Raw genomic sequence first — 13244 nt, 5'->3', positions numbered from 1 at the left:
TGGCGGTCCTTGACATGAAGATGTTTGTGTGAACTACTGATTTACAGGAAACTCCAGACAGAGTTTGATACGATCAGGGCGTTTCACTCAAAAAGCTTCCATAGTTGTTTTCTTGTTGTCTGCAGATGTCAAGGGCAGATTTCCACCGTTTTTGACATTGTAGGAGGTCAGAGAAATGGACTCTAATCGATGACTGTAAACCACTTACAGAAGGGAAAATAATCATAGAAAAGCAAGAGCAGTGCTTTAGTTTAGTTTTGTAGTCCCCTGCATTGAACTAGGCATTATGATAACAGGAGTGCAGTATTTCAACTACAGTATTCCTTTCTTTTGTGTATTAGTGTCCCATGGATTCCAGTTTGAGAATCATCATTTGTCTTCTGAAGATTCCAACCACAAATGCAACTCGGGTAGGTGGGCCCATGGTACTAGAAATGTATTCACGTTTTGCCATGCTTTGACTCGTATCAACCAGAGTAACGAAAACAGAGAATGATGACCATGGAGAGACAAAATGTTTGATTTTCATATGATTCACGAAGACAGATGGTTCCAGTTACATTTTAAATTGATTCAGATGTGATGATATGCGTACAATCCGATTCTTTAAACGTCAGACCTTTTAAAAGTGCATCACAAACAGTCTACTCTGCTGCAACAGTACTACGCTGCACATGTTAAATTGATTCAGATGTGATGATAATAAACAATCTGATTCTTTCAATGTCATACTGTAGCTTTTAAAATTGCTTTGCACACTGTCTAGTGCTAGTACTAGCACTAGTGCTAGTGCTTGCTACTAACGTCCAGGAACTATTACTATAAAACAAATTAGTCTATCAAGAATGAGCACACCTTTCAAAGTAATAGGGTGACAGAAAAGAACATGGCGGCTGTGTCCATTGAAGTTCAATGGAGAAGTGGCACCATGTTATATTTGGTTCCTCAAGCTCGATTGGTGTAAAAGGAGTTGTCACCACCAGTATTGGGAAGTAACACATTACTTAGTAATATATTGCTGTAATATTTTACCCCATAACGAGGACTGTAACCACAGCTGCCAAAACAGTAATATTATGACATATTACTGAGCCAAGTAGCCCTGCGTTACTCATTACAATGAACGTGATTTGTTTTAGTTTCTGACCGAGATAAAAGCACTCTCTCCGCTGTATCGTTATCTATGAGCCGGCGCCGCGGTGTGTCTGTCTGTGTCCAGCAGTCACAGGCAGACAGAGCAGCGCAGATTCGTGGAGCAGCGCATGTAAAGGGCAGAGTAGAGGGTTCTCACATGCGCAAAAAGAACAGATTTACAAGCTATCAACAATGTGAAATGGTACAAGATGTTAGTGTGTAGTTCTTTGAGGTTCTGGCCGCCATGTATAGTAAATACAAAGTAATAAGTAATATAATATTGTTCATTTTTAATAAGCAATAAGTAACATATTTCATTCATAAGTAGTATTGCCCAACACTGGTCACCACTCTCTCTTCCCATCACTTTAGTATCCACTAACCGCCTCTCTTTCCACCCTGTGCTTCAGAGCCTATTGGAGCCCTTCTCCAAACTACTCAGCTTCATCATCCAGTATGGTGTGTTCAGCCTGTCCTACCTGGTAGAGCTATGTGGCCTGTGCTACAAAACCTTCAACAAGGTATAGTTGACTATGTCCACATAACACTCCTCTTTGGTTGAGCTGCAGAGTGATGCAAAACTATAATAAGTCTGTATGTACGTACTGTATGTACTGTATACGGTACATACATGCATTACCACCAGAGGGTGATGAAAACGTTGATGAGCCGCAAGGGAAAAACTTTTTAGATGTACTGTATGTTCATTTGTATGACATTAAGAAAGGCATGTCTGTATACATTGTTAAATCTCTCTTCATGCATTCCTGTGGTGCGTAAGTAAGTAAAGGTTCAAATCAAATTCACTGGTCCTATGAGTAGTGTGAGGACACTTCTACTTCCCCCGGTTCAACAGCCAGACAGAAATGTGGCCGAGTGTCACAGATGATTAAGTAGGCAATCAGCCAGTATTGATTAACATGATTAGTTGTGGTGCTGGGACCGAGGATGTATGGTGTATTTCTGAAAGGCTGTCTCAGGCGAAGATGGAGCAAGGGCTGTCTGTGTCCTATCAGGCCAGATGGATCCTCAGCCCTCCACCACTGTCAAGTCTGCATGCTTTATGTCTCCTGCAATATTGATTTTCTACACCCTGTTTAATCCCTCACAGTATAATATCCGCGTTTCGGAAACCTGTGGTTGTTATGAGCGATTGCTTTTTTTTTGGCGTGATTTTCCTGTGCAGTTGTTTTGCAGAAAACTGAGCTATATAGGCATGGAAAAAGGCTTATTGTTTTGTTTTGTGTGTGTGTGCCCATGTACCGGTAGCTATGCTTTGTGCTTGAGGTTTTTAGAGAGGCAAAGTAAAGCTTTTTAGACCGACCAAAGTTTGTCAAGTCATGCTCTGATTGTCACGACTGCATTGCACTACGCTGAGTGGATTGGTTCCCTTGGCTACAGAACAGTCCATGATTTGCTAGGCCATGCTCCATTAACTTTTAATTACGAGAGTGCTGCGTACAGGTATGCGTGCATTAACGAGCGACACAATGAGAAATGTCAGCAGCGACTCCGCATTCTGTAGAGGCAGAGATGTGCCTAAGCTTTACATGAGTAAACATGACTGCATAGAGAAAGAGGCCTGGGTTGACAGTGTGGTTTGTAAACAGGCAGCTGGGCTTTGTGTGCAAGGGACGAACAGAGAGAGCAGTCTGTCCTCGGGGAGGAAGGCAGGCAGCCTGACAGCCTCATCTGAGCTGCCTGGGACTCTGGGAGGAGAGATCTGGACTGGCCTAAATCTACTTCTCAGCTCCACTACTCTCTGTCTATTCTGTATATATTCTCTCTCTCTGTCTCTCCGCCTGTCCTCCCTCTTTATTCAGGGAAGGGAGTTTATGCTCTACTCACAGCATGAGTAAGGGAGAGGGGATAATAGATGAAAGGGGGGGTCGTGATGCATCAGTAAATTGACTCCTTTCTCTATCTATCCTCATGCCCAGGAGAGAGATAAGTTCTACATGTCCCGTATTGTGGTGATGGAGCTTCTGCAGGCTCTCAAGTTCAAGTCTCCCCTACCTGACACAAACCTGCTACTGCTGGTTCAGGTAAAAAAAAAAGAAAGAACACTACACCCAACTACATGATCGCGAGAAGTATGTGTGCCTTGGATTGCAATGCTACAACAACAATTTGTGTTTTGGTTGTCAGTTTGTCTGTGCAGATATCGGTACGCGGCTGGCAGAATCAACCATCATCCACAAGCACATGATCGCAACGCTGCCGGGGGTAAGACTTGAGTGCTTTCCGTGATTGGAGCGTTTTAAAATCTGTCTCATAAAACAGCAGGAAATAAAGATGTGTCCTGCTGTGACTCCTTATAAAACCTTAACTCGTTTTTCTTTTTCCCCCCACAGTGCACAACAGCAGCAATGGAATGCATGCGACAATACATAAGTGAGCTATTGGACTTCATTGCAGATATGCACACACTAACCAAGCTTAAAGTAAGTCCTGATATTTCATGCGAGTGCTGCAACATGTGATAATTGATCTGGTATGTTATCATTAAAATGTTGTATCTGTCTTGCAAGGAAAATGGTCCGCCGGTTTTAATTTCTCCATGGTGGGCCAATCCCAGATATTTCAGCAAGGCCTTCTACTGTGTATAAGCTTACTTCCACAAGGAGATTTCTTTCAGCTTTTTTTTATATGCACACTTTGTGGGTGCAGACCATTTTCTTTGCCAAGATGCAGTGGATAATATACTGTAGGTACCGCTATACGCACCCACAGTGAATGGGCTGCATAAGTCATTAAGATGGGTAATCGCAGTGCTTTTATTCCTCATCTTTTACGAGACCTCTTAGTCCCTCTCCACTCCTCTCATTTATGGCTGTCCTTTTCGTTCTTTCAATTCCGACACTTCCCCCTTTCTCAGAGCCACATGAAGGCTTGCTGTCAGCCGTTGCATGAGGACACCTTTGGGGGCAATCTAAAAGTTGGTCTGGCACAAGTAGCCGCCATGGAGATCAGCAAAGGCAATCACCGTGACAACAAAGCTGTGGTCCGGTATCTTCCCTGGCTCTACCATCCTCCTTCTGCCATGCAACAGGGGTGAGAATGAGAAACACCTAAGACGTTATTGAAAGCAAACAACCGGTGGCCCATGGGCCAACATTGGCCCGCCAGTGGTGACATCTGGCCGGCAAATGATTTAGTAAATAATTTACAATATCTGACAGTCCCACATATAGGTGACCCCCTTCAGGGATCCTTAAGGGGCCTCCAGGGGGTCCCTAGCTAAATTGTAGTTTGGAACTAAATAGACCCTTTAAAAGGTCTACAACTCTAAGAGTGTACAAATTTGTACACGCCAGGAGTTATGGGGATCTGTGACCTAAATTTGCATACCAAACTGGAGATCCTTTTAATTCAAATGTCTGAGAAGCATTTTTATCACACACTTTTATCCATGTTTGGAGTGAATCACAGGCATGTGTGTCATAAAGTGTCTTTCCATATTTAATAAGAGACCTTGAGCTCCTACAGTATTCAATGAAAGAGCTTGTTTGTCTGTTCTACTCAAAAGGGAGTATGTCTTGTCTGTCTATCTGCAAGTGTTCTTTAACTAAACGTCCTCATTCAAGAATGCAGCCTTCATAAAATGTATCAGTATGCAGTTAAAACACAAATCTTTCTTTAGTAACTTTTATAGGAATTCATTATTGCTATAAGCCGGTCTATCAAAGTTTCAGATGGTAAATAAACCTTTGATTATGTTCACCATCTAATGACAAGAAATTGGCTTGAGGCCAAGCTTACTTGCTGACCCCTGGCCTATTTAAGGTCCTGATAAACCTGGTGTGTTTAATGTTTCATGTGATTAATTCGCCCACAAATACAGAATATTCTTTTCAAACGATTTAGACCTGAGGCAGATTTTAAAAACACCTTCTAAATCCTAACATAGGCTTTCAGAAAGTATTCTATTTAAAAAAAATCCTGTTGTTATGTACATCAGTGTAACATCTAAATCAGTGTTTCTCAAATGGGGGTACGTGTATCCTTAGGGAACGCAGAGGTACTACAGGGGGTACTTGCGAGAACATGGAAAATGGAAACATTTATTTTACTGTTATGTTTAATGATAAAACATTGACAAATGTATGTCTGACTTCAGCTGGGTCACCATCCACCATGACAACCAGGCATACTTAATGAACTGGTGGGTGTGGCCACCTAAAACCTAATTTTAACTCTTTCTGTACACTTTTTTGGAAAGAATCTTCCTCCTAGTATTTAATCATAATACCTGATAATCATGTTTTAGGGGGGGAAATCATGGCACTGCATCTTTAATATCGTAGTTTCAGTGAGGCAATATGTTGCACACTCATTAATAAAACTGAGTTCCCAACTGTGTCCTTTCCACAGGCCGAAAGAGTTTATTGAGTGTGTGTCTCACATCCGCCAGCTGTCATGGTTACTGTTGGGTTCTCTGACCCACTGTGCCCTGCACCAGGGCTCCACCTCCTGCATGCCCATCCCTCTGGACGCTGGCTCCCACATTGCAGACCACCTTATTGTCATCCTCATTGGCTTTCCTGAGCAGTCCAAGGTCTGGTAGAATCTATGAATTCAAATAAAAATAGTCGTTGTAGGGTGGAAACCTTGTATGTCCAAAACCGTTTTAATGATGATTTAAACTAGTGAAAATAGCTGATCTACATGCACACAACGCCTCGCACCTGCTTGTAGATCTGCTATTTTCACTAGTTTTGTCAGACAGGCTTGTATGATGAAGCAGGGCTTTTCTTTACGAAAGAAAAATGTGCAAATTTGAAACTTGGAGATACAAGGTTTCTGCTCGACAGTGACGATATTCTCGTTGTTGCAGGTACAATCTGTAACCACCCTAATCTGACTTTCCCCATTCTTTTCTTTTATCTCCGTACGCAGACCTCCGTGCTGCACATGTGCTCCCTGTTCCATGCCTTTATGTTTGCCCAGCTTTGGACCATTTATTGTGAACAGGCAGCGGCCACCCCGGCCCTGCAGAACCAGAACCAGACAGAGTTCTCATCCAGTGCCATTCTCACAGGCCTGGAGTTCTGGAGCCGTGTTACTCCCAGCATTCTGCAGCTGATGGCCCATAACAAAGTGGTGAGAGTCCAATGTGTCTTTAACTTTCAACTTGGGCTTTATTGTCACATCACAAGAGTAATAAAATAGTGTCTGAAATTATTTTTTTGTGCAAGCTCCCAATGTTTAGCAATTTTAAGAAAAGTCAGGCTCATAAGAGTCATAAGAGTAGATAATAAAAAGAAACAAGAAACAAAGTCGAATAACAATAAGATACAATGTCAATGTCAATTGTCAATGTCAATTACATGCATGGTCAAAATAGAAATAAAATGAGGCGGCTTTGCTCCTCCAGGGAGTTAAGCTGGGTTAGCTAAGGGAGAATAACGGCCTGGAAATCTGGTGGCCTGTTTCAAGTATTAAATATGAATTGAGGACATTGTTTTGTACATCAAATTTTCTGAGTTCCACTTGGAACACTCTCTCATTAGCTCTGTCACATTCTTTATCCTCTCTGTCTCTTATTCTCTCTTGTTCTTCTTCTCCACGGGTGCTATGCGCACCTTCGCTCGTGTTTTCAGTGAGGCCTTAGACTAGAGTCACCTGAGTCCGAGGTTTTGGGTTTTACCTCAGGCACGGCCACAGATCCCTTTTCGGACCCACCAGCGTCACCATTCTACCATCTACTACTGAGGCTGGTGGTACTCCCCGAGACAACAGCCACTCAGTCACCTGCCTCTGGCACCACCAACACCCCCATGTCCACAGTCTAGAAAATAGTTAATTTCCTTAATTCTTCTTTTATGACTTTGATTAACCACCATTCTGAAGTGGTCAGCAATTAATATTAAATCGTCTTTCCTACCAGCATCAACATTTCCAATTGTAGAATCTTTCACAATGCCCTCCCAATCGAAAGTTGCAATTTTTCAACCCACAAGTAGCCTACTAAAACCTGCTCAATTCACTTACCAACCCCAAAAACGAAACAAAGAAATAGCCCCATTTTTTGGGCTGATGCCCCAATCCAATATCCATTCAAATCTGGGGTAGAATAGGAAAGTTATATAGTGCAGCTTTAATCAATCCCCTGGTGTTTGCTATTCATGTTTGCAGATAGTGGTGGAATTTGGCTGGTACAACTATCATAAATAAATCAAGTCCTTTTTTCCCTAGATGGTAGAGATGGTGTGTCTTCATGTCATCAGTCTGATGGAGGCCCTGCAGGAGTGCAACTCAACCATATTTGTTAAGGTTAGCTGCATTCCCCAGACATATCATAGTTGTGTATACATACAGTATTTCTACACAGAATATCTCACAACCCAACATTGTTGCTATAACATACAACATATTCTCACCCATACTTCCTCTTCCCATTAGCTCATCCCTATGTGGCTGCCCATGATTCAGTCTAACCTAAAGGTAAGTTGAATACCTGATTTACAGTATGGTTGAGCACCCTGTGACCCATTTGGAGCTTGTAGATCGGCTATTTTTTGTACGCGACACCCACACACAACTAAGTATGAATCAGGCTTAAGAATACCATTAAGCCCTTTGCACACAGGACCGTTGCGTTTTTTCCGTTTGCTGCATGAATAAAACGCATTGGATTTGGTGTGCAATGCTGTGCGGAATCGGCACTGCGGATCCCAAAAGGAGTCATAAAAGGAGTGATGAGTTTTTTACTGCATGCGACAAGACGCACGAATCGAACTGGATTCGATCGAGAAAAAACCGCACGGCCACATCCACTCGTCGCACGGCTAATTCGGATCCGGTGTGCATGAGGTCGTAGAGAATCATTGTTTTCTTTTAAAAAAATTAAATTGTCCGTTTTATCCGTGCGTTTAAACGCGCATGTGTGCAAAGGGCTTTACACTAGAGTCCTTTTTAATCCTCTGTGGTGTCATTCTTCCGGGTCGTGTATTCAGTCCATTTCTCCCATTTTTCAAGAAACAGATCTTCCTGTATCCTGAGTCTGAGCCATGTGTAAATCTCTCAATTACATAAATGTCCTCCACAATGCACAGCCACTGCTCACAAGTTGGGGAGTCACTTCTATACCACAGTCTCGTCATTGCTTTTTTTCTGGCTGCTAGCAGCACCTTGACCAGATGAATGTCGTCTCCATGTGTGTTTTTCCGTGTCAAGTTTCCTAAATATATTACCACACACGCCTTTGGTATTTCATATTTCAATATCTCTTTTATTACTGACCACACTTCATCCCAATATTTGTCAATTTTTGGACAGTTCCTAAATATATGTTCATGGTCAGCGTCCATGTTTCCACACAATCTCCAGTGTGCTTGTTTCTCTGCCTGCGACCTTTCCTCTGATCTTTGGATCTAATAGCATTCTTCCAGCAAAACTCCCTCCATACTCTAGAGCTTGTGGCCGTGCACTGTTGTCTTACAAATATTACCAGTCCTTCTCAACAATCTGCACCCCAAATCCTGTTTCCCATTTCTCTTTGATATATAGAGTAGATCCTGTGAATATGTGTGCATGTGACAAAATAAAAATGAAGTAAAAAAAAAAAAAAAAAAAAGAATACCATTACACATAAAATTATTTAAATATTTCATGGGGCCACCTACAGTATATCCATTTTCTTAAACGCATGTTTCAGCATCTCTCTGCAGGTCTGCAGCTGCGTCTCCAGGCCATCCAGAACAGAGTGAACCATCAGTGGCTGCAGGGTCAGGCTCCCGGGGCTGCACCGTTCGCCCTGCGCAAATGGCTGCAGTGCACCCAGTTTAAGATGGCTCAGGTGGAGATCCAGTCCTCTGAGGCCGCCTCACAGTTCTACCCAATGTGACCTAGCCGAGTACAGTACTCCGGCGATCGGTCACCTCGGGGGAGTTTCTCCGGAGTGGAGTGGAGTGGAGTAGAGATTGGAGTGGAGTGGTCCTCAGCACCAGCATCCGTCTGGTCTGGCCGACCCACTCAACATAAAGGACTGCAGTGTATATATACTCTTTATAAATGAACACTTGCTGTCTTGCGAGTCACTGACACTGAATCATCTCCAGCCTTTAGGATGAAAAGTAGTACTGTATGTATGTATGTATGTACAGGGCATAATAGTAATAAAACAGAGTGCTACTATTTGAACTGGCTATAAAACACTTTGGTAAGCTTTTGGGGAGACAGTCATATCATGTGCCTAACTGTTGTATTCATTTCAATACAATACCTGTGTTAGTAATAGCAAGAGTCTGGAAGCAGATGTTAAAAACGTGCTCACAGAGTGAGCATGTTTACTCTTTCTCGTGTCTATGCTTTTTCAGTTGCTTGGTTGCAAACTGGACAGTAAAAATGAAAACTTTTAAACATGTATGCTTTGGACACCTTTTTTTTGTGACTCGAGTTCCAAAAGTACACACCAACTCAAACTTTATTTGATATTGGCCACACAGATGCCAAACTAAGCCCTGTGTGCCATAATCCTGCACACGACAGCAGGCCAATGAGTCTAAAGCCACTGTTTGATTTTTTTCTTGGAGTAGAAACAGAACCTCAGGCGTTTCCTGACAAATGACTCGGCAGGTATTATGGAGCTGCTGTCTAAGATCCCTGTCAGGTTCTGTCAGTCAGATTGCCTCTCGCCATCAGGGCTCAGATCGATCAGGGGTCCAATCGGAGTTGCAGTGGCAGCATTGTAACTCGATAAGGCGGAGCCAGACAAAGGAGGTAAACAAGACCATCTCGGCTGCACCCAGGCACCCCCCCTCCCCACCCCTCCACCCCCCTCTGCACAAGTAGAGAGCCTAGCCTCTTTGTTGGCAGCCCTGAAACAGATCGGCCCGTGTATATACCGAGGCAAACACAATTACCTTTTGGACCTAATGTGGTTTGTTGTGATTAAGCATTGTTGTGAGATCTAAATGCATTACAACGGGGCCCTTGTCTGGGAATAACAGATGACATGACAGTAGGGCTACCAAAGCTGAATAGCACTTTAATCTTTGTTTTTCCACCTTTAACTCTGTGAGCATTTCATTATCAGGCTTCATGATTCATCAGTGATCAGACAGTTTAAATATATTTTGTGCGAGGACATTACTTTAGTGGAAAGAAAATAAGGGGGATTAGATTTTGCCTTTATTTGAGAATGTCATGTCACGCATTTTCATCCATTGGACATTCTGGATGTGGAACCTGTATCGAGCAGCATGTGTCAACAGAGTCACCGGCATGAGGTGACGTCTAATTATATTACACAATGTCATGTACTAAATACACACACACATACACACCATCCATGCTAACCCCTAGTTAGCTGAATCAGGCTGCAGAGCCCCTTTGCAACAGCAACCTCTTGTCTTGGTTCATCAAAGAGTGCCTCTCCTGTTATGCACCTGTGTGTTTGCGTGTATTATATTCAGTGTGTGTGCGTGTGCACTTCCGCACATGTACTTATGTACCTGTGTGTGTGTGTGTGTGTGTGTGTGTGTGTGTGTGTGTGTGTGCGTGTGTGTGTGTGTGTGTGTGTAATCATGTCCCCTAGTGCCAGGGCTGCATCTGTCAGCCACCGCCACCGTTGTGGTCGTTTGAACTCGCAGGCCTTTCTAAAGAAGCTCTCTCATTAGCAGCAGCTTATGTAATCAGTGTCCCACAGGTATACAGCACTTTCCCCGCCCCAGCCTGCCTGCTTGCTTGCCTCTTGGAGGACCATATGGGAGCACTGACCTGATGAGCAGGCAGCTGGAGATACTGGGGGTAATTAACGCTGACCAAAGGCCTCTCCGGCAGAGAGGGTGTGAGTGGGTCCTCAAATATTGTGAAGGTCAGCTTTAAAAGGAGCGAGTGTACGATCACACACACACACAAAGACACACACTACAGTAGCACAACTTATCACCCAGTATATGGACAGGTGACATTAGCTGATTAAAGAGCGGGGTTGAAAGCAGTACAGTCTCGCACAGATCAGCAGTTCAGCCGAGGGAGGAAACAATGCCACTGCCTGCATTTGCAAAGATTAAAACCAAAATGTATAGAGTTTCCAATACATGGATTTGGAGAATTATTTTCCCTTTTGCTCGACAGAAAAACCCTCAGAGAAAACCCTCGTACACTAAAGCTGGCGGAGACAGTGAAGATCCCTGGTCGTCCCACTCAGCCCTGTCACATTGGTTTATTACAGTCAAATCCACAGCGCCATGGCTGGACAATGCATGAATGTTTAAATTGCTCAGAACGTCCATTGGCATTACCATCAAGTGGCACATCTAAAGCAGGGAAGACACAGCACTGTATAGTCTCTCATTCACATTATAATTCATTCACATTCCTCTCTGATGCTTCTACTCTCTCTACATGACTTAGCTTGTACAATATCTCTCCACCTCCCTGATTTCACGTTGTTAACTAAATGTGTGATGCACAAACTGATGGAGAAATGAGTTGCTTTATGTCAAATATGAAAACCTGGGGATAGAAAGCATTCCTTTGAAAAACAGTAGCTGCATATAATTTACTTTGAAATACAGATTTTGCCGTGGGAGTTGATCATTCATATATTTTATACTGATCTGAGTTTTAGCTGCTGAATATGATCACTCACACTCACAGTCGTGATGTTTGTGACATTTTATATTGATTGAGCCCAGAGCTGGCGCAATATGTGACCCATAAGTTGTATTGTTTGCATCATTAAGCCCCATAGAGTGGAGTGTGTTTGATAATTGCACTTCATTAAAGATGCACTGTGTGAGACAGACTGGGAGCATGTTTTCTGTTATGGGGGCCCAGGAGACATGGCCAGCACAGCTCTGCCCGAGACACGCACACAATAACAACACAACACAGAACAGTGAAGACTGGATGGTTACAGGCTAAATATAACATCACTTTCATCACCCTCAGCACATATGCACAGGTTTGTCTGGCATCAAACAACAAAAGCATGTATTTTTATCTGCATTGCCTTTCAACACAATAAACTGTAGGCCTGTCACTCTGTACACTTTTATTTACAACTGAAAAAGTCGGCAATGAAATCAACTTATGCACTAATGCACATTTGTATAATGCATAAATTGTGCATTGACTATTGATTGCCATATATACATTAATGGCTTGCTCCATCAACATGACAACATTGATATAATTCTAACATGTAGCACATTGTTTATTTTCTACTATGTATAAACTGATCGTTCTGTTATGCTGTACATGTAATTAACAGTCCAGAAGGCAGATATTTAAATATCAATATTTACATTCATGCATCCATCTTTTATCTCATATGGGTACATAGTAGGGTATACTGTTTGCTAATACCTGTGCATGTTTCAATGCAACTGTGTGTTTCCAAAATGTAACAGTTTAGCCTATGTCTACTATACAGACAGCCATAGAGTACAACCCATTCTCACACATAACAGTCATCTGATTCTGCACGCATGCACAAACACAGACAGACAGGCAGACAGAGAAATACACACATGCACGCGTACGCAGCGCGCGCACACACACGCACAGTCGCACACACATGCGCGCACACACACACACACACACACACACACACACACATACAAACATGTACAGCTGATACACAGATTCGATGTCAAAAAAGCAGCGTAGCATTGAGTGATGCTCCAATTCAGCTCAGATTCAATTAGAGGGGTGTGGAGGATCTCTGTGTGACAGCACTGAGTCACACGCATCCCCACTGAGGCCATCCTCTGTGCAACCTGATCTCTGGCTATTGGCTAAGCCTCCTGTCTCTCACCAGTCACAAGGTCAGCGGTCAGCCCTGGGCTCAATGTCCCAGTCTATAGTGATGGGCTAAGAACTTGAGGACAGATACATGTAGGAAAATGAAGATTGTCAAATCCAGACAAGAACATGGTTGAAGGCAGCCAGATGAACCCTGGAACACAGGCCTCTGAAATGACGAGATATAAGGGCTAATTCAGACATCTCCAATTTTTCTCCGCAACGTTTTAATGCTTCATTTATGCTTTGGCGCACAACAGTGTTGTGTCGTGTTTGCGTGATGTCGCACGTAAATAGCATCTACAAGCCGACAAATGTAGATCTAAAAGCTCACAACACGTCGCATCCGTGAT

The 13244-nt window shown here is 43.0% G+C and overlaps 2 protein-coding genes across 2 annotated transcripts in view; both read left to right on the top strand.

Moving 5' to 3' along the window:
- The window catches only part of unc79 (unc-79 homolog, NALCN channel complex subunit), a gene marked incomplete at both ends in the record, with an annotated part of 51183 nt that extends 42200 nt beyond the window's left edge, over positions 1 to 8983 (top strand). Inside the window, 11 exons of the mRNA XM_080749949.1 lie at positions 342 to 410; positions 1545 to 1655; positions 3075 to 3179; positions 3283 to 3360; positions 3489 to 3578; positions 4013 to 4188; positions 5509 to 5692; positions 6034 to 6237; positions 7333 to 7410; positions 7540 to 7581; positions 8795 to 8983. Of these exons, the coding sequence (XP_080606075.1) occupies positions 342 to 410; positions 1545 to 1655; positions 3075 to 3179; positions 3283 to 3360; positions 3489 to 3578; positions 4013 to 4188; positions 5509 to 5692; positions 6034 to 6237; positions 7333 to 7410; positions 7540 to 7581; positions 8795 to 8983 (1326 nt within the window). The remainder of the gene's footprint in view (positions 1 to 341; positions 411 to 1544; positions 1656 to 3074; positions 3180 to 3282; positions 3361 to 3488; positions 3579 to 4012; positions 4189 to 5508; positions 5693 to 6033; positions 6238 to 7332; positions 7411 to 7539; positions 7582 to 8794) is intronic.
- The window catches only part of LOC308305564 (transmembrane protein 179-like), a gene marked incomplete at its 3' end in the record, with an annotated part of 467552 nt that overhangs the window by 295054 nt on the left and 159254 nt on the right, over positions 1 to 13244 (top strand). The gene's annotated exons all lie outside the window — the stretch shown is intronic.

The sequence above is a fragment of the Nannobrachium achirus genome (genome assembly GCF_963921795.1).
Source record: "Nannobrachium achirus genome assembly, chromosome: 20".
NCBI classification, from domain to species: Eukaryota; Metazoa; Chordata; class Actinopteri; order Myctophiformes; family Myctophidae; genus Nannobrachium; species Nannobrachium achirus.
Note: the sequence above shows the minus strand (reverse complement) of the source record. Positions and strands in the feature narration are given on the sequence as shown.